Source organism: Bufo bufo, chromosome 5, assembly GCF_905171765.1.
Source record: "Bufo bufo chromosome 5, aBufBuf1.1, whole genome shotgun sequence".
NCBI classification, from domain to species: domain Eukaryota; kingdom Metazoa; phylum Chordata; class Amphibia; order Anura; family Bufonidae; genus Bufo; species Bufo bufo.
The window spans coordinates 269,222,085-269,244,617 of record NC_053393.1 but is presented as its reverse complement, the minus strand read 5'-3'; the positions used below and the strand labels follow the sequence as shown (position 1 = coordinate 269,244,617).

At 43.2% G+C, this 22,533-nt stretch overlaps 1 protein-coding gene across 1 annotated transcript in view; it reads left to right on the top strand.

Annotated features, from left to right (window-relative positions):
• Positions 1-22,533, top strand: part of CTNND2 (catenin delta 2) — a 1,763,242-nt gene that overhangs the window by 1,071,889 nt on the left and 668,820 nt on the right. Inside the window, 1 exon segment of the mRNA XM_040431740.1 lies at positions 17,436-17,586. Coding sequence (XP_040287674.1) covers positions 17,436-17,586 — 151 coding nt within the window.

Below are 22,533 nucleotides of genomic sequence, written 5' to 3'. Positions count from 1 at the left end.
ATGGGTCTGCAATTCCGTTCCGCAAAATGCGGAACGAAATTGCGGACGTGTGAATGGACCCTTATGGTGTTTAAAGCTCATATAACTACACGTTTATATATTAAAGGGGTTATCCAGTAAAATATATTTAGATTTATCCTCAGGATAGGTCATCAGTATCAGATCTGCAGGAGTGCGACACCAGGTACCAGCTGATCAGCTGTTAGAAGAGGCCTTGAGTGCCGCAACCTCTGCCTAAGCCATTCCTAGGCACTAACATCACTGTACATCTATCACATGGCCTAGTTGCAGCTCAGCGCATTCAATTAAATGGGACTGAGCTGTACGATGTCTTCCTTCGAAAGCTGTCGGGAGCCTGCATCACTTATTAGAGCTCCGGTAAGCGCAGCAACTTCCTGAAACAGCTGATCGGGGGGGATGCAAGGACTTGGACCCCACTGATGTGATAATGATGACCTATCCCAAGGATAAGTCATCATTGTCTTTTCCTGGATAACCCCTTTAAAGGGCTTCTGTCACCCCACTAAAGTCATAATTTTTTTGTTGGGCTAGTTAAATTCATTATACTGCGATATATGAAAATATAATGGTCTTACTTACTTTCCTTCAGCAGTTTCTAATAAAAACAAATTTTTATAATATGTAAATTAGGTCTCTACCAGCAATAGGGCGTCTACTTGCTGGTAGCCGCCGCAAAAAACCGCCCCCTCGTCGTGTTGATTGACAGGGCCAGCCGCGATCTCCTCCTCCGGCCGGCCCTGTCAGCATTTAAAAAATCGAGCGCCTGTGTTCATTCGGTGCGCCTCCTCAGCACTCCCTCAGTGCGCCTGCGCCAATGACAAGAGCTTGTGCTTTTAAAAACACTGAAACATAGGCCACGCATTATTTGGCCGTAATCCACAAATGTATTAAAATGTATACTGTATACACCAAGAAGCTGACATGCTACCAAAATCTACATTTTCTGAGAACATACAGCATTCCGTTCATAAAAATGTAACCTAATCATTAAAGGGGTTATCCGAGTTATTTTTTTGTTCTTTCTTTGTTCCTAACTAAGCAAATGTAACAGCTTTCCAATTCACTCACTTTATCTCCAGTGGCTGGTTTCTCAGATTTCACTGAGGGTCACATGACCTGTAATGTCAGCTTCTCTCCCTGCTCTGATAAAGGTCATTTACAAGCCTGTAAACGAAACGTCACTGTGCTGGCCACGCCCCCTGTAAGGCAATATAGACTCTTTTGCCTAATGTGTCCCTGACACATGATTTCGGTGATCAGCTTGAATTAAGTCTTATCCGTTACCGGGAGAATGAATCAGGGTGAAACACTTAAACACGTGTGTAGTTCCAATCCATTCTGGTTTATTTCACAGTTGGCAAACAGTTATAATAGAGGGGGTTGAGCTTCCTTGACATCCAATCATATGTTGGCATTAGTTTGACCTATAGTATGGACACACATGAGCTCTGCATTAACATAATAGATGACTCATAGTAACAGCATTTGACCAATCAGGTATATACACCACATAGGCCAGCATGCATTTGAGCCAAGATAACCCTATAAGGTAGGACTGTTCAAACTTACAAACTAAGGAATGTATGGGTATCTTGAAACCACACAGGAAGTTTCTCACATTCCAAAGGGGGGAAGGGGGAAGGGAGATTTTGTAAGTGCACTGGCCAAATGTAATGTAATACACGTTGCTGACAGGACAAAATGGAGTTACTTATACCCCATCAATCCCCTCTTAGAACCTTATATATATACCTTATACTATATGGTTCTTTCTCTGCTCTCCCTTGGTTTGCTTGTAAGCCTTTAGGTATTCCATATACCCTTCAGGAGTATAATCCTCAGGCTTTGTTGGGGTTGTGTTTGCCTCTTCTACCTCTACCGGAGTATAGAGAAACGTTGAGTGTACCCCCTCTTTCGGCTACCTTTTGACATATGGCTAGAAGTGAGGGCACACACGTAGACAACAGCAGAGACACACTATTGCAGCGATCACGACGAGTACCACTCCTAAAACATATCTTATTTGACCAAAGTCAGGTATCCAGCCAAAAAGCCAGTCCCACCAACCTTGGTCAACATCTTGTTTTATATGTTTTATAATTTTTTCTAGTTGGCCTATTTTATCTTTTATTCCACGGGAGTGATCTGATAAATTGAAACAACACATCACAACACATCCCTGCGAACGCTGAGCATCCTATACCATGTTGGAGCAATAAATAGTCAATAGTTGCCCTATTCTGCAAGATAGCCTTTTTATATGATTGTATATCCAGCAGCATATCCTGCAGAATTGCGCTAGTGACATTTATCTGTTTTACCATAAAACAGGCAAGTTTTGATATTGTCCTGTGGTTATATATGGCCAACCCTGGTACTCCTATCAAAGATACCCCTTAACTCATGTATTCTGCTCTAGAGAGGAGATTCACATTATAATCACAATTTTCTGGTAACTGTAGGGAAGTGTCTCTCGTGTGTCGTGTCTGCATTGCTGGGAATAGTGGTATCATTGCTAATGTCAACCTAGCTATTGTACAGGGTCCCTCTGTAATATTGGCCGGTATGTATGTGTAACTAGTATTCCCACAGGCCAATACCCATCCTGCTGGTAGAGGTACATGTTTGTCTAGGGATGGTACTGTTTTTGTAATATTACATTGCATATTTTTTCCTGATACTATCTTTTTACAACTACCTAAATCTCTATCACAAATATTTGGTTTAGTCTTATTCTGCATTTTTGCTTGTATGCAGGGAGGCAATAGTTTCTCATCACAGGTGAAGTTATAACATATTCCTGCTGCTGTGACAAGACCTGTAATTATTTCTATCATATTACTTTGCAGAGTCTCATATGTAGGACAGTCATAACAAGCATGATAAGGATTTACATATCCATATTTAACATCATGATCCTCCAAATCTGTGTCATTCCATTGAGAACGTAGGAGCCCCGTCCATACATCTACTGGGGTGGGGACTGCTACCAGACATGTCTCCAAAATGTTAGATGCAGATAAAGTGGTTCGGAGACAAAAGTCAGTTAAGTTCAGAGTTTTGGCCAGGTACAACCATAAGTTCTCCTTTGTCTTCCATAGATTGTCTTCCCCTCTGTATTCTGTTTTCAGGTATGTCTGTCTGTTCCACAGCCATGGGACAGTGAATAGGAGACATTAAACTGCAATTATCAAGGCACTATATTTCAGCCATCTCGAGGAATTTCCCGACTGCGTCATCTCGTTGGGGGTCAAGGCTGTCTTCCTCCGTTAGTACCCCTTCTGTATCTTCTTCGAGGTCAAGGCTGTCTGCCTCCGTTAGTACCTCTGGGCCTCGTTGGAGGTCAAGGCTGTCTGCCCCCGTTAGTACCTCTCTTTTCTTCAAGGCCAAGGCTGTCTGCCTCCGTTCCTGCCTCCTCTCTTTCTCTCACAAGCTTCACTCGGGTGGCGTGAATCCAAATTGGAGATTGTTCAGTCAGCACAGCTGTTCTGGTTACTACAACCATGGTAGTAGGTGGGCCATATACGAAATCACCTTGAGCTCTTCCTTTCTTCAGTGTTTCAACCACCACCTCATCCCCCACCCTGTATGGGTGGGTGGGTTCCTGTGGAAGAGAGGGAGACTTACAAGCAACTTATTTTTTCAGTTTTACTGAGGACCTTGATCAGATTATTACTCCTCTCTGATCAGGTCCAAGTCCCCTTCCTGCACTACCAGGGGGCGTCTTGCCCATGGTGTGGGGAAAGGCCTACCCATGAGTATCTCAATGCTGTTTATGTCCTACTCCGTGGAAATGTGCTATTAAGATGGAAGCACTGTGTTGGGGAATGCACAACTTCCCCTCTTCGCAGACTAATCCTATCTCAGGATTTTTCTGCAATACTGAATAACACCAGTCTTACTGTTCCTGTTCAATGGCATACCACCGAAGATCAGTAAGCATTTGCAACATCTCAGGGGTTGGAGGTGCCAAACATGGCATCTCCCAATGGTTACACAAACCTGTGAGGTTGCATTTGGCCACTCATTTCGCTACCTTAACTGCCAGTGCATTGCCCTGTGAGACATGATCCTTACCATCTGCTGCCGTAAATCCTCTCCTCTGCCAAATCATACCATGGTCCCACACTACCCCATGTGTGTACCTACTATCAGTATAGATGGTGACAGGTCTATCAGTATGTAGAATACATGTCCTAGTGAGTGCAATGAGCTCAGCTGCCTACTGTGTTGAGTGTGGATGTCCTTGAGTAGGCCTACAACATCATGAGTGGTGTGCAAAATGGTGTAATGTCACATTGTGAAAGAAGTTGCCAACTCTACCATCATATCACAGACTGCAAGAGAACACAGACATGCTGGCATCCCTTTAACAGGGGTGGGCATTACCTTTGAAAAAAAAACAAGGACGCAACTTGCCTCCGTTTTCTTGTGTCAGTACACCCGCCATAGTTTTACAATTTTGGCGTGCAAACATGTGGAAGGGCATATTATAGTCAGGGAGGCCCAGCCCTGGACTCGACATGAGTGAACATTTCAGATAATCAAATGCATTGTACATTTTCAGAAGACCATTTAATCAAATCTGGATTTTCTTCCAGAGTGGCTTGCCTCAAAACATTGTCATAATAGGAGCAATCAGGAATCCATTGTCTACAGTAGTTTATCATACCAAGGAAAGATAACATTTCTTTCTTGGTGTGCGGGGTGACCAAACCCGCAATAGACTGGACTCTTTCGCTGATTCTCCTTTCACCTTTTGTGAGGACAAAGCCCAAGTATTCAACCTGCATTTTACACCATTGCATTTTCTTAAGTGTCACTTAGTGACCATATCCTGACAATCATTATAACAGTGATAAACCATCCTGAATACTGGCCTCTGCTGACATGCTACACAGTAACAAATCATCGACATATTGCAGCAGCACAGAACCTTGGGGTGGGGTACCATGGTTTTAACGTCGCTTGGAGGACTATGTTGTACACTACAGGTGAATCAGCATATCCCTGGGGCATTTCTGCACCAGGTCAGTTGACGTCTGTCAAAGGAAAAAGCAAAAAGTAGTCTGGTTATCTCATCAACTGGGATAGAAAAGAATGCATTTTTCAGATCTATCACACTGAACCAAACAGCGTCTGCTGGAATGGCAGATAATAATTGAGTGACATCAGGTACAATAGGGGCTATAGGCACAATGATGTTGTTGATGGCCCCTAAATCCTGTACAAAGCGGGTAGCACCATCTGCCTTTGTCACTGGATTCACGGGCGTGCTGTAGGGTGATATCACCTCTTCCAGGATTCCCTTTTGTAGGAATTCGTCTATCATTGCCCTAAGTCCATCAAGTTTCTCTTTTGACAACGGGTATTGTTTCTGGAACACTGAAATGACACCTGGTTTCACAGTAGCTTTGTAAAGTGTGCAATCTATGAATCCTGTGTCATATTCATTTGAAGACCATAATGCAGGGTTAATGTTATTAAGTTCTGGGTGGTCCTGTATGTTTGCAAGAATCAGTGGCACTGGTGTAGAGATTGGAATGAGATCTGAGTGTACTCTTATGTCCTGATTCTTTGCTGATACCTGCAAGTCAAGCTTAATGAACAAATCTCTCCCTAACAGGCTGACTGGGCAATCTAGTATAATGCTAAATACATGATCTGTGATGTATTCCCTGTCCATGGTCTCGAGTGGTAGTGAGTCAGTTTTGAAAGGTTTTTGTCAAAACCCCATTAATTCACATAGAAGGCTCACACTTCCTTCCTCCCACTCTTAGTCATCTAAGTCCACCCCTTTTAGTCGGACGCTGTGGTCCTCCTTCTGTCAATCATTAGTATCCCAGCTGCCCATAAGAACAGAGCTCAGATGTTAAGCACAACACTTAACATGTAACACGTAACTGCAAACATTGAAACAAACAGATTTGACAATACAGACATGAACACACAAAGGGCCCATAAAAACTTTTCATTGACTTCAATAAAAAAAAAAAATGTACAGCTTGATCAATGCTGTTGGCACCAATAAAAACCAAAAACATCCAAGTAAAATAAAATAAAATTCTCAATGCGCATATTATATAAAAAAAAACAAATACCATACTCCATACGCATTCATTTTTTTATGTTTTCATGTACTCATGTTCACAAACAGCTCATAATCAGTCTTCACACATATTCGCCTCAACTACAACTCAAAGCCACACCCATTCACATTCCACTGAATCATGTATCTTTCAATCCAGTCACACAATTTCTTTGTTACATTCCAAAACTTGCAGCACAGACAAACACAGCTTTCCTGGAAACAGATATTCACACCACACCCAGAATTGCTAATGGTCTGTCACTATTGAGCTGCTTTTTCCAATATCTTCTGATCTTCATTCTGTGATTAATCAACTCTTATAAGAAGACAATATACATGTTATAATCATACAGTCATTTTGTTAAAATTCAAATCATCTTATATGCCATGTGGTTTTAGTTTAGTGTTACACACATCGTTACTTACTCTATATAATTCCTCTTCCGCCATTTCCTTTGCCTTGCGTCTCTTATCTCAGGAATGTTTAGGCAGGGGAAGTTAAGCAATCCATCACAGGACGTTCAACTGTCCCAAATATTCCTCAAACTTTTACTCATATCTGAATAAGGACTTAGAATGGGTGCAACCTTAGATTGATAGGATTGGGCACTTCCAATTAGCATCATGGGAATAATCACTGCAGGCACATTTTAAACCATCGGAACATACAATTTGGAAAGGTTATTTTTGCAAACATCATTGGATCTAATCCAATACTGGAGCCCTGTCTGGAAGATCTATAGATAACACAAGTTAGTATCTTCACAGTCTGCAGATGCATTACCAATTACCAGCCCTCTTCCCCCCCCAACTCCCATATGGAATTCCTGAGCACAGGAGGGGGATGTGAGATGGGAGGGAGTTCTCTCTGAGAGCACATTTCAGAGAGAACAGGAAAAGGTATTGTGGCATTGCAAGTCAAATTTTGGAATTGACAGCAGATGTGGTGGGGGAAGGGATGCCACATGGCAACTTCTTTGTTCTCTATAGGATTCAAAATCCTCCATCTTGTAATAAGAAATGCTACTCATTTCTCCAACTTTCAATTTCTCTCAGTTACTTCCATGGACACTTTAAACCATAACTCAGTATACACCAGCCTATTATTATCCTTCAACAACTTCTCTTTTCAATTATCAATACACTTATGCATTAACTGACCATCTTTTAGTGCTGTAATCTCTAATTCTAGGGCCATGGATCGTCCCTATTTAACCACCTCCCGACCGCCTAACGCACGGATGCATCCGGAAGGTGGTTGATTCATTCCTCCTGGACGCATCCGTGCGTCATCTCGCGAGATGCGAGATTTCGGTCACAACCGGCCCGCGCATGCGCATCGCGGGCCGGCAAAAGTTAGAGGAGTATTTCGTCAGCAACCTGCCAGCCAATGATCGTCGCTGGCAGGTTGCTGATTTTTTAAAAATCGAATCAGAAGCCATATAACACCTTATATTGATAAATATAAGGTGTTAAATGGCTTGTCTGCTCCTCTGCTGGTCCTTTTCGTCGGTTGGTTCCAGCAGAGGAGCAGACAAAACTGTGAGTACCCACCAAACACTGCACTTAGCCCCAGATCACCCTCCATCACCCCCATCACCCCAATTAACCCCTTGATCGCCCCCTGACAATCACCTAGTGAAAGGGAAAAAAGTGATCAGTGTAAAGTGTCACTTTTTTTTTTTCACTGGTATTGACTGTTAGGTTTAGGATAGTTTAGGTCCCTTGGTTAGGTAGTTAGCGTCAGTTAGCGCCCAGCCCACCGCACCGCAGTCACTTATTCGCTGATTAGCGTATCGCTAATCAGCATTTGTACTTTTATAGTATCTGTAAGTGATCAAAACTGATCACAGTCAGATCTATAATTGTATTAGTGTCACCTTAGTTCGCCCTCCACCCAAAACGCAGTGTTTGCCCGATCAGGCCTGATCGGTCGCCCACACGTGCGTTCGCCCACGCCCGCCCCACCGCAGTGACAAAAAGTTATTTTTTTTTTGATCACTGCACAATCACTTTCCAAGCTCTGCGGCGATAAAAAAAATCAGTTTTGATATTTTTTATCAATCGCAGCGGCCTCCGGTACTTCGCTAGCCTCCCATTTGTAAGACAGGCTTGCTTTTTTTCTTGGGTAGTCTCAGGGAATACCCCTAAATTTAGTAGTCCAAAATGTCAAACAGGGGGTATTCTTCTGAAGAGGCCTACAGGATTTTGACCCAGTCGGATGAGGAATAGGAACCCTCATCTGATGAATCTAGCGGGTCAGAATATGAACCTGTAGAAAGCAGTGGCACCCTGACCCAAAGTTCGGACGAGGAGGTTGAGGTCCCTGATAGCACCAGGCGTACCCGGCCCCGTGTCGCTAGACCACAGGTTGTGCAGGATCGGTTTCAAGGGCAGCAGAGTGGGGCTGGCGCTGTCGGATTACGTGGTGAGGCATACACCAGCAGCGCAGCCCATCCTGGACCTAGTACCAGCACTGCCGTACAACATGGTGAAGTGGCGAGCACCAGAAGGGCAGTTGAAGCTGGTACGGTGGCAGGTGCAGTAGTTACCCCGTCGCAGCCACCGCAAAGACAGGCCCGTAGAGCCCCTAGAGTCCCTGAGGTGCTGGCAAACCCTGATTGGCAGTCACCAACTTCAGCCGCACCTGTAGTTCCCCCTTTCACCGCCCAGTCTGGAGTTCGGGTTGAGACAGCTCAGATCGGTTCGGCCCTGGGATTTTTTGAGCTGTTCTTGACTGCGGAGCTCTTGGACTTAGTTGTGGCAGAAAAAAATCGGTATGCCACACAATTTATATCCGCCAACCTGGAAAGCTTTTATGCCCAGCCTTTCCGGTGGAAACCAGTCCAAGTTTCCGAAATTAAAATTTTTCTGGGCCTTCTCCTCAACATGGGTCTAACTAAAAAGCATGAATTGCGGTCATATTGGTCCACGAACCCGATTCATCACATGCCCATGTTCTCTGCTGCTATGTCCAGGACACGTTTTGAGACCATCCTGCGTTTCCTGCACTTTAGCGACAACAGCACCTCTCGTCCCAGAGGCCACCCAGCTTTTGACCGGCTCCACAAAATTCGGCCCCTCATAGACCACTTCAACCAGAAATTTGCAGATTTGTATACCCCTGAGCAAAACATCTGCATAGACGAGTCCCTTATACATTTTACCGGGCGCCTTGGCTTCAAACAATACATCCCAAGCAAGCGCTCCCGGTATGGGGTCAAATTGTATAAGCTCTGTGAAAGGGCCACAGGCTATACCCACAAATTTCGGATCTATGAGGGAAAAGATCAGACCCTGGAGCCGGTCGGTTGCCCTGACTACCTGGGGAGCAGTGGGAAGACAGTCTGGGACTTGGTGTCACCCTTATTTGGCAAGGGGTACCATCTTTATGTGGACAATTTTTACACAAGTGTGCCCCTCTTCAGGCATTTGTTCCTAGAACAGATTGGCTGCTGTGGCACCGTGCGACCTAGTCGCCGGGGCTTCCCCCAACGGCTCGTTACCACCCGTCTTGCAAGGGGGGAGGGGGCTGCCTTGTGTAACCAAGAACTGCTCGCGGTGAAATGGAGAGACAAGCGTGACGTTTACATGCTCTCCTCCATTCACGCAGACACGACAATACAAATAGAACGGGCAACACGTGTCATTGAGAAGCCCCTCTCAGTCCACGACTATAATGCGCTCATGGGAGTAGTGGACTTCAATGACCAGATGTTGGCTCCGTATTTAGTTTCCCGACGCACCAGACGCTGGTATAAGAAGGTGTCTGTATATTTGATTCAATTGGCTGCCTATAATAGTTTTGTTCTCTACAGTAAGGCTGGGAGAACAGGATCCTTCCTCAAATTTCAGAAAGAGATCATCGAAAACCTCCTGTATCCAGAAGGTTCCGTGGCCCCATCCAAGAGTGTAGTGAGCCGTCTACACGAGCGACATTTCCCCAATGTCGTTGCTGATACCTCAACCCATCCGTCAGCCCGAAAAAGATGTCGTGTCTGTAGCAGGAGTGGAATAAGGCGTAACACCCGCTATTTCTGTCCTGACTGCCCTGACCACGGGGAAGGAGAGGTTTGTTCTATAAAGGTAAAAAAAAATATAATAATTACCGGTAAGTAAAAAAGTTAACGTTCAGTTGAAAAAGTTAAAGTTTATATGTTCCGTTCAAATTTTATTATAAAGTTAATAAATTTATTGCGTTGCGGCCTGGTTTTTTCTTTTTTGTTTTGTTTTTTTTTTACCTTTCAGGTGGACCAACCGATCGACTAGCTGCAGCACTGATGTGCATTCTGACAGAAGCATTGCGCTGCTGTCAGATTACACACAAGTCGGTGTATGCGGCGCTGCAAGACGAGATTTCTCCTCTGCAGTAAAAGATACGTTTGCCGAGGCATATGAGCTGAGGAGGTGGCGGTGTTCATATACACCCTGTACAGAATTATTAGGCAAATGAGTATTTTGACCACATCATCCACTTTATGCATGTTGTCTTACTCCAAGCTGTATAGGCTCGAAAGCCTACTACCAATTAAGCATATTAGGTGATGTGCATCTCTGTAATGAGAAGGGGTGTGGTCTAATGACATCAACACCCTATATCAGGTGTGCATAATTATTAGGCAATTTCCTTTCCTTTGGCAAAATGGGTCAAAAGAAGGACTTGACAGGCTCAGAAAAGTCAAAAATAGTGAGATATCTTGCAGAGGGATGCAGCACTCTTAAAATTGCAAAGCTTCTGAAGCGTGATCATCGAACAATCAAGCGTTTCATTCAAAATGGTCAACAGGGTCGCAAGAAGCGTGTGGAAAAACCAAGGCGCAAAATAACTGCCCATGAACTGAGAAAAGTCAAGAGTGCAGCTGCCAAGATGCCACTTGCCACCAGTTTGGCCATATTTCAGAGCTGCAACATCACTGGAGTGCCCAAAAGCACAAGGTGTGCAATACTCAGAGACATGGCCATGGTAAGAAAGGCTGAAAGACGACCAACACTGAACAAGACACACAAGCTGAAACGTCAAGACTGGGCCAAGAAATATCTCAAGACTTTTTCTAAGGTTTTATGGACTGATGAAATAAGAGTGAGTCTTGATGGGCCAGATGGATGGGCCCGTGGCTGGATTGGAAAAAGGGCAGAGAGCTCCAGTCCGACTCAGACGCCAGCAAGGTGGAGGTGGAGTACTGGTTTGGGCTGGTATCATCAAAGATGAGCTTGTGGGGCCTTTTCGGGTTGAGGATGGCGTCAAGCTCAACTCCCAGTCCTACTGCCAGTTTCTGGAAGACACCTTCTTCAAGCAGTGGTACAGGAAGAAGTCTGCATCCTTCAAGAAAAACATGATTTTCATGCAGGACAATGCTCCATCACACGCGTCCAAGTACTCCACAGCGTGGCTGGCAAGAAAGGGTATAAAAGAAGAAAATCTAATGACATGGCCTCCTTGTTCACCTGATCTGAACCCCATTGAGAACCTGTGGTCCATCATCAGATGTGAGATTTACAAGGAGGGAAAACAGTACACCTCTCTGAACAGTGTCTGGGAGGCTGTGGTTGCTGCTGCACGCAATGTTGATGCTGAACAGATCAAAACACTGACAGAATCCATGGATGGCAGGCTTTTGAGTGTCCTTGCAAAGAAAGGTGGCTATATTGGTCACTGATTTGTTTTTGTTTTGTTTTTGAATGTCAGAAATGTATATTTGTGAATGTTGAGATGTTATATTGGTTTCACTGGTAAAAATAAATAATTGAAATGGGTATATATTTGTTTTTTGTTAAGTTGCCTAATAATTATGCACAGTAATAGTCACCTGCACACACAGATATCCCCCAAATAGCTAAAACTAAAAACAAACTAAAAACTACTTCCAAAAATATTCAGCTTTGATATTAATGAGTTTTTTGGGTTCATTGAGAACATGGTTGTTGTTCAATAATAAAATTAATCCTCAAAAATACAACTTGCCTAATAATTCTGCACTCCCTGTACTTTGGCAAACACTTTGTATATATATAAAAAAAAAAAATCCCGGCAATGATTTATTCATCCACATCGATTGATGTGAATGGAGAAATCTGGTTTGCCAGGGCATACGAGATAAGTGGGTATGGATGTTGGGCGGAGCTCCTATGTCCTGGCAGACGCCTTTCCCCTCCTTTTTTTTTTTGGGCAGAGATTTTTTCATCCACATTGATCGATGCGAATGAAGAAATCTGTGCCGTTCATTTTTTCTTTCAGCCCAGAGGCTGAACGAAAAAAAGAAATCTCATTACCCGTATGCTCAATATAAGGAGAATAGCAGAAACTCCTAATGCTGGCCATACATGTAATGATTGCGGAGACCCTCAAATGCCAGGGCAGTACAAACACCCCACAAATGACCCCATTTCGGAAAGAAGACACCCCAAGGTATTCGCTGAGGGGCATATTGAGTCCATGAAAGATTGAAATTTTTGTCCCAAGTTAGCGGAAAGAGAGACTTTGTGAGAAAAAAAAAAAAAAAATCAATTTCCGCTAACTTGTGGCAAAAAAAAAAAATTTCTATGAACTCGCCATGCCCCTCATTGAATACCTTTGGGTGTCTTCTTTCCAAAATGGGGTCACATGTGGGGTATTTTTTCTGCCCTGGCATTTTAGGGGCCCCAAAGCGTGAGAAGAAGTCTGGTATCCAAATGTCTAAAAATGCCCTTCTAAAAGGAATGTGGGCCCTTTTGCGCATCTAGGCTGCAAAAAAGTGTCACACATCTGGTATCGCCGTACTCAGAAGAAGTTGGGGAATGTACACATTTTGATTTCAAACTACTTACCACATATTTGGGCCCCTAGAATTCCAGGGCAGTATAACTACCCCACAAGTGACCCCATTTTGGAAAGAAGACATCCCAAGGTATTCGCTGATGGGCATAGTGAGTTCATAGAAGTTTTTATTTTTTGTCACAAGTTAGTGGAATATGAGACTTTGTAAGAAAAAAAAAAATAATCATCATTTTCCACTAACTCGTGACAAAAAATAAAAAGTTCTATGAACTTACTATGCCCATCAGCGAATACCTTAGGGTGTCTACTTTCCAAAATGGGGTCATTTGTGGGGTGTTTGTACTGTCTGGCCATTGTAGAACCTCAGGAAACATGACAGGTGCTCAGAAAGTCAGAGCTGCTTCAAAAAGCGGAAATTCACATTTTTGTACCATAGTTTGTAAACGCTATAACTTTTACCCAAACCATTTTTTTTTTACCCAAACATTTTTTTTTTATCAAAGACATGTAGAATAATAAATTTTGAGAAAAATTTATATATGGATGTCATTTTTTTTGCAAAATTTTACAACTGAAAGTGAAAAATGTCATTTTTTTGCAAAAAAATCGTTAAATTTTGATTAATAACAAAAAAAGTAAAAATGTCAGCAGCAATGAAATACCACCAAATGAAAGCTCTATTAGTGAGAAGAAAAGTAGGTAAAATTCATTTGGGTGGTAAGTTGCATGACCGAGCAATAAACGGTGAAAGTACTGTAGGTCAGAAGTGTAAAAAGTGGCCTGGTCATTAAGGGTGTTTAAGCTATAGGGGCTGAGGTGGTTAAACACACACATATCATTAGGGCAACAAAACTTAACCAGTTCATTTCTTAACGTTTAACACAAGCCCTTTCTGATTGCAGACACTGGGGCACTTTTTTCCTTGCCTGTAAGCTCTAACTTCACAGATTCTTACAGATTTTCATCCCTGTTGCCAGCCAGGCATAACATTCTGTTTCACATTTTAACTGTCAATTCTCACATCCTGCCAAATTGTCTACCCATGTGTTAACTAGGAAGTAATTTGTGGGACTAGACCGTGCAACATAAAGTTTACATGTTGGCAGTGATGGAAACAGAATGATTTCACAGTAAGATGTGACCGTACACTTACCACCCGGTCAACATCTCACACAGACAGATAATCTTAATACTTCTAAAATACTTATACTATATATACATAAGAGTTAATCCAAGCTTGTAACCTTCTGTTCCCTGAACAGATTTCTATTTTCATAGTGCACTTTTATCTACCGATATGGACTCCCTGAGCCTCTTATAATCAACTTTAGCTCCCTGAGCTTTTTTTGCATGTGTCCCGGACACAGCAATCCACCGAAATCATAAATAGATGGTTCAACTTACTTGAATGAGATTTTGGTCAGTGCCCCAGGTCCAAGGAGGACAAGAATTGATGTCTTTCACCGTAGACCTGAAGATGACCCTCTCAATCCCGAGACTGAGCCCCCAAAGCTGTAAGGCAAATAGACTCTTTTGCCTAATGTGTCCCTGACACATGATTTCGGTGATCAGCTTGAATTAAGTCTTATCCGGTAGCGGGAGAATGAATCAGTGTGAAACACTTAAACACGTGTGTAGTTCCAATCCATTCTGGTTTATTTCACAGTTGGCAAACAGTTATAATAGAGGGGGTTGAGCTTCCTTGACATCCAATCATATGTTAGCATTAGTTTGACCTATAGTATGGACACACATGAGCTCTGCATTAACATAATAGATGACTCATAGTAACAGCATTTGACCAATCAGGTATATACACATAGGCCAGCATGCATTTGAGCCAAGATAACCCTATAAGGTAGGACTGTTCAAACTTACAAACTAAGGAATGTATGGGTATCTTGAAACCGCACAGGAAGTTTCTCACATTCCAAAGGGGGGAAGGGAGAAGGGAGATTTTGTAAGTGCACTGGCCAAATGTAATGTAATACAGGTTGCTGACAGGACAAAATGGAGTTACTTATACCCCATCACCCCCTTCACTGCCGGCTGTGTGCTCTATCCTAGGAATCTTAACCCCTTCAGCTGCACAGACTCAGGGCTTAAGTGTTTACTGTGTAGCTGCAGGCAGTGAGGAGACAAATGCTGGGCACAGGAGCTGAAGGAGAAGTTCTGCAAAGCATTACAGGTAGGGGGAAGATCCTGTGTGTATTAGCAGTGTCATTATATAAGTGGAACTTGTAGTTCTACACTTACAAGTTGCTGTTTTCTCCCAGCACTCAGGGCAGCTCTTGTATCCACTGCCTTAGCAGTGTCATTATACAGCTGGGACTTGTAGTCCTACACATACAACAAGCTGCAGAGTCTCCTAGCAGGCAGACATGTCACTCAGGGCAGCTCTTGTATTCACTCCCTTAGCAGAGCAGGGGGAGGGGCAGAGATTGTTTTTATTGCATGTAAACAAAGGGCCAGAAAAGAACCATGAAAATGAGGAAATATATATATTTTTTTGCCTAAAACTTGCTTAGCTCAGTTATAAATCAAATATTCAGTGCTATATTATTTTTTTTCATAACTCGGATAACCCCTTTAATACACACAACTATCTTCGTGCAACTTTGCAGCAGTGATATAAAAAGTTGGCTGAAAATTCAAATTTGTGACTTAAAGGAGTTTTCTGCCATTTATCCTTTGGATAGGTCATTAGCATCTGATTGGCGGAGGTCCTACACCTGGGATCCTTGCTGATCAGCTGTTTGAGAAGGCAGTGGCACTCGCAGTAGCGCCAAGGCCTCCTCGCTCCTTCTTACAGGCCAGTGACATCACAACTATGTGACGTGGCCTTGGCGCAGCTCATTGCTATTCACTTTAGTGGAGCTGAGTTGCCCCCAGGCCACGTGACATAGTCATGATGTTACTGGTTTACGGGAAGCAGCAAGAAGGCTGAGGCACTACTGTGAGTGCCGCTGCCTTCTCAAACATCTGCTCGCCGGGGGTCCCGGGTGTCAGACCTCTGCCGATCAAATGCTGATGAACTATCCAAAGGATAGATCATCAACAAGAAAAACCTTTTTAAGTGTGTCCTCTGGTAGAGTCTTTATGCAAATAAAATATAAGAATATCCACAAAACAAACCTGCAAAAGTTGTGGGTTTCATACATATTACATGTCTACACTCAATGCTCCATATGTAAGGCTACTTTCACACTGCCGTTTTGGTTTTCGTTTGTGAGATCCGTTTCAGGGCTCTCACAAGCAGTACAAAATGGATCAGTTTTTGCCCAAATGCATTCTGAATGGATAAGGATCTGCTCAGAATGCATCAGTTTGGCTCTGTTCTGCCTCCATTCCACTTTGCTTGCAGCGTTTTGGTGTCCGTCTGACAAAACCGAGCCAAATGGATCACACAATGTAAGTCAATAGGGACGGATCCATTTTCACTGACACAATATGGCACAATAGAAAACGGATGCGTCCCCTATTGACATATATATTATGGATACAACACCTGGATCTCCTTTAATTCATCAGCAGATGAATTAGAGCAACATAACTCTGGATGTTGCAAAAATGCCCCTGTATTACACCCATGTGAAATGGCTGAATACTGTCTTTTTTTTTTTTTTTTTTTACTGTGGCAAATGAAAGTGATTATTTATGAAGACAGTTAGTGAGCAAAAATGTCTTTTCTGACTGGGTCATGGCATCAATACATGGCCTAATTAGGTACAGAGGGTGGTTAACCTGGAGTATCTGAGGCTGTAGGAGCTAGAGATCTGAGCTGACAATCTAAGTTTTAAACAAGACCAGATTTGCAGTGTTTGATGCTCAACATTGAGAGATACAGCCTTTAGAAATCTGGTCAGGAGAGCTGTTGGTATATGCAGCTATATATGTGTCCAACAGCTGTAAATCTCAATTAATCGCAATCTTGGTGTTGTAGATTGTCATTTTTAAAACAAATCTGACTGATAGCTCTAGTTTCTACACAACCTGAAATTCAGCCATCAGTAACAAGGATGTATGGGATACATCCTTGCTTACAGAAGTGCCATCCTACAATGACATACCTGATAAAGTAAGCTGACCTTGGGAACTACTAATGGAGTTCCCCTCATTGTCTCGGTGTTATAAAATCACAGGTATTTATTACTTCACCACCTGGGAGACAGCTCAACATACAAAGACGGTGATGGCGTAAATTAAAATTCTGAGGGACAGAAATAGCAGTGGGAGAGCTTAATATAGTAACATGGTTCCAGTCATAATAATAAAAAAAAACATATTGCATATATGCTGGAACTTAGTACAAATTTTGTCACGAAAACTCACTATTGTAGAGGTACTGCCCATGTCTACAAGCAACATTTTCTCAAGGCTATATTGTGTGTTTCTTAAATGAAACACATTATGCTGGTTTAGGAATGTATAACTTGATTTTGCGTTCTGCCTAGATTAAGTGAAGTGAGTAATAGTAATTCAGTTTCCTTCTCTTTTTTGTAACTTTGAAGGTGATTGTTGTTAAATACCTATAGTAGAACATAATATTTTCTTCTTTACTTTTTGCAGTGGTCTATTTATATCAGAGCTGCTGTCCGCAAAGAAAAAGGTCTACCAATTTTGGTTGAGCTCCTTCGAATTGATAATGATAGGGTGGTATGTGCGGTTGCCACTGCTTTAAGAAATATGGCCTTAGATGTGAGAAATAAAGAACTCATAGGTAAGATTTATGTTACTGTTTAATTACCGTATTTTTCATCCTATAAGACGCACTGGACTATAAGACGCACCTAGGTTTTAGAAGAGGACAATAAGAAAAAAATATTTTTAAATTGACCTCAGATCAGACCAGCAATCAGACCCCCAGTGTTAATCAGAACTCAGCTCACAGCCCCAATCAGACCCCGAATGTTAACAAAACCTCAGATCAGACCCCAATGTGAATGACCCCCAATCAGACCTCAGATAAGAGCCCCATTATAAATACAACACTCCATTCAGACCTCAGATGAGACCCCCATGCCTCAGATCAGCCCCCTATGCCTCTAAGTACCCCTTCCCATAATTGAAGCGCTCATTAGTATTTGCCCCATAAGACACACTTTGGAGGAATATGAAGAAAAATACAATAGTTTTATTGCTAACCCCTATTTATCCATACCACATAAATTAATAGGCTAATGGCATAGACCCTGTGCCAGAAACTATTTAGTTTGCGTACTGGCTTACATGGCACCGAACGATCTTGTACACAATGCCATTGGTTGGATCAGTCCTGAAAAGGAACTGAAAAAACAGTTTGCTGTCACTCAAATCTACTGGACATATATTAAAGGGGTTTTCCAGACTCATGATCGGTCGTTAATATGAGATAGGTGAGGGAACCCCACTGATCATCTTTTCCTTGAGCCTCCGGCACCAGACCTAGCTTTTGAATGGAGCAAGAAGCACAGTTCTGTTCAAAGTACAGTAGGTGTTCTGGTTTACTGCAGCTCATTTCACATTGAAGTGACTGGGCACTGAGCTGCAGTAACTCAGCACGGCCACTACACTTTGAACAGAGCTGTGCTTCCTGCTGCATCTGAAATGCTAGTTCAGGAAGTTGGTGGTATATAGACAAAATACAATCTATGTCTTTTCGGATATTCATCATAGCAATTTCATGTTACCTCCATCCACTCTGTCCAAATGTCCGACACACTTGCTACCAAACATAGCGGAGGTAATGGCGGGATAGCTGTAGTTATGTAATTGCTCTATGTTACTAAGCTGGGATCTATTTGATTTTGATACCATGGAAGCATATACATGGCCTGAGTTCTCAGGAGGAAGCATGTGGACCAAATATAGATTAGGCCATGTATTTCTTTTATATATATTGAAAGATAGGGGTTTCATGTGTGACATCAGCTGGAAAGGACACTAGCCTTTTCCTGACCCCTCTAACGGTTCTGGTCTATATAAAGCTGGCATATGGCATCTTCACATGTTATGACAGGGGTCTCTGTGAAGTTGCTCCATCTTACTGATTTTATAGCTACTATCTCCTGGCCTGGCTTTGGAAAGGAAACATGGACGAGGTTATGACCCAATCTGTCACGGCGTGCTGTGGGAACTAATTCCTCACCGAACACAGAGGGGGGAGGGGAAGGTATTAGGCCTGGAAACTAGGGATAGGGGAATGGTCATACCTAATGAGTCCCTAATCCAAGCCCTGACTACGCCCTATCTCACCCTAACATTGCCCTGGAGATAGTGTAAGGAAAACGGATGGCCTGTTCCTTCCCAGCTGAGGAAACAGGAGACCCCCTCAGGCCTAATACCAAAAGGTAGGGGAAATACAACAAACAAGAAATAAAGGAGAGAGACTTAACACCGAAGTATGCGGACGAGCAGGAACTCAGCGGAGAACTAATACCAGCACTTTCAACATCCAAAAGGAGCTATCAACTGCATAGCATGCTGGGTGAGACCAGACTAAATAGAAGTGAACAAGTACTAGAAGCAGACACATAGCCTCCAACACCTCTGCCTCTTCCCCCGGAAAGCTACATGACCAAGCATCAGCCTTGACATTCTTAACCCCAGGGCAATAGGTAACGATGAAATTAAATCTGGTGAAAAACAACGACCATCTGGCCTGCCTTGGGTTCAGTTGTTTAGCCGACTCCAGGTACACCAGATTTTTGTGATCAGTAAGCACAGTAATAGGATGAATTGCTCCTTCCAACAGATGATGCCACTACTCAAAAGCTAACTTAATGGCCAGCAATTCTCTATTACCCACATCATAAATCCTCTCTGCAGCCTAGAGAGTTTCTTAGAAAAGAAAGCACATGGGCGTCATTTACTAGGTGAAGGACCCTGTGACAAAACTGCTCCTACCCCTACCTTGGATGCGTCAACTTCCACAATGAATGGTTGTGACACATCGGGTTGCACCAGTATAGTAGCAGAAGCAAAACGCTCCTTCACCGCAGAAAAGGCTTGTAATGCCGCATCAGACCAGACTGAGACATCAGAACCTTTCTTAGTCATGTCCGTCAAAGGTTTGACCACAGTCGAGTAGTTCAAAATAAATTTACTGTAGTAGTTGGTGAATCCCAAAAACCACATAAGCGCTTTCAGATTTTCGGGTCGATCCCAGTCCAACACAGCATGGACCTTCTCTGGATCCATAGGAAAACCTGAAGATGAGATTAGGTAACCCAGGATAACGTCCTGAACTGTAAATACGCACTTATCCATCTTAGCATACAATTTATTCTCTCTTAGGATCTGCAACACCTGTCTCACGTGATCCTGATGAGTCTCCATATCTGGAGAATAAATTAGTATGTCATCCAGATACACAACAACAAGCCTCCCCCCCAGATGATGAAAGATATCATTAACAAAATGCTGGAAAACCGCAGGAGCATTAGTTAACCCAAACAGCATGACCAGACTTGCAAAATGACTTTCTGGGGTATTAAACGCCATCTTCCATTCATCCCCTTCCCTGATCCTGACCAGATTACATGCCCCCCTAAGGTCCAACTTGGAGAACACTTTGGCACCAACAATCTGATTAAACAAGTCAGGAATCAAAGGAAGAGGGTACGGATCACGGACCGTAATACGATTGAGCTTACGGAAGTCCAGGCATGGCCTAAGGGTTCTGTCTGTCTTCTTTACAATGAAAAACCCTGCTGCCAGTGGGGACTTGGAAGGTCTAATATGTCTCTTAGCCAAACTCTCGGCAATATACTCTCGCATGGCCGCTCTTTTGGGTTCAAAGAGGTTATATAACCTAGATTTGGGCAACTTTGCTCCGGCAGTAAGATTGATAGGACAATCATGTTCCCGATGTGGGAGTAACCCCTGGCAACCACTCTCAGAAAATACATCAGTAAAATCAGAAATGAAAGAGGGAATAGCGTTAGTGGTCAAGACAGAAAGAAATGTCTTAAGACAGTTGTCCATGCAATAATCACTCCAATCGAGAATCTGTCTTGCTTGCCAGTCAATGGTAGGATTATGTTTGTTCAACCATGGTAAACCCAGAACCAACGGAGCAGGCAGACCCTCCAGCAAAAAACATGAAATGGATTCCTGATGAAAATCACCCACTCTTAGGGCTGTTCCACACAAGCAGATGCCGTGCGTGTCATCTGCAGAGTGAATGACAGCCAAGCCCCGCACTGGACAGCAGAGACACGGAGCATTAACATGATTGATAATGCTTTGTGCCTCTCTGTGATCTTTTTACTACAAAATCACAGTAAGATAAAGTTGTCACTGTGGTTTTGTAGTAAAAAGATCGCAAAGCGGAATGGAGCATTCTCAATCATGTTATGTCTCTGCTGTCCAGTGCAGTGCTTGGCTGTCATTCTTGCTGCGGTTGACACGCACGGCCTCCACTCATGTGATACAGCCCTTAAACGGATGTCCTGCACCATGTGTGACAAACATTTCTGAGTAAGTGGTGCGGAGTCTATTGCGAACACCGAAATATTATTTTCTAATGCACATGTTGTCAACCCATGCATATGGATGAACTGGCCATAAACTAGGTTAAGCCCAGCCCCGCTGTCAGTAAACACCTCAATTCCCACAGTTTTGGACTCTAGCGCCACCTGGGCAGACAGGAGAAATCGGGTACTACCAGTAAATGGCAAAAGTAAGTTCTCTGACTCCCCACCCACACCACCAAGAGTAAAATATTGGACTTAAACTTTTTTTTCTTGTTTTTACCTTGGCGCAGAATGTAAGGACAAACATTAACAAAACGTCCCCTTTTACCACAGAAAAAACAGCATGACCAGACTTGCAAAATGACTTTCTGGGGTATTAAACGCCATCTTCCATTCATCCCCTTCCCTGATCCTGACCAGATTACATGCCCCCCTAAGGTCCAACTTGGAGAACACTTTGGCACCAACAATCTGATTAAACAAGTCAGGAATCAAAGGAAGAGGGTACGGATCACGGACCGTAATACGATTGAGCTTACGGAAGTCCAGGCATGGCCTAAGGGTTCTGTCTGTCTTCTTTACAAAGAAAAACCCTGCTGCCAGTGGGGACTTGAAAGGTCTAATATGTCCCTTAGCCAAACTATTGGCAATATACTCTTGCATGGCCGCTCTTTCGGGTTCAGAGAGGTTATATAACCTAGATTTGGGCAACTTTGCTCCGGCAGTAAGATTAATAGGACAATCATGTTCCCGATGTGGGAGTAACCCCTGGCAACCACTCTCAGAAAATACATCAGTAAAATCAGAAATGAAAGAGGGAATAGCGTTAGTGGTCAAGACAGAAATAAATGTCTTAAGACAGTTGTCCATGCAATAATCACTCTGTAACGGATCCGCTTCCGTTAATGGACGCTTCCTAGCTTGCGCCGAGGACCACAAGCACCGCACTGGACACCACGACCACCGCAGACTCCACAACCGCCGTAGCTTAACTGGAGCCGCGCCATCTTCCTTCCACCCTGAATGAACCTCCAGCATTCAGGACCGTGTGGGAAAGATCTCTCCTCCAGGGAATATGCAGAGCATAGCAATCCCCAGCGTGATGCAGCAATTCCCTCCAATAACGAGACGAGGCTGCGTTTTGAAGGGTTAGAAAAACAGGAACTCAGCTGAACTGAACGTACAGCCTCTTTTATTCACAAACCAAAAAC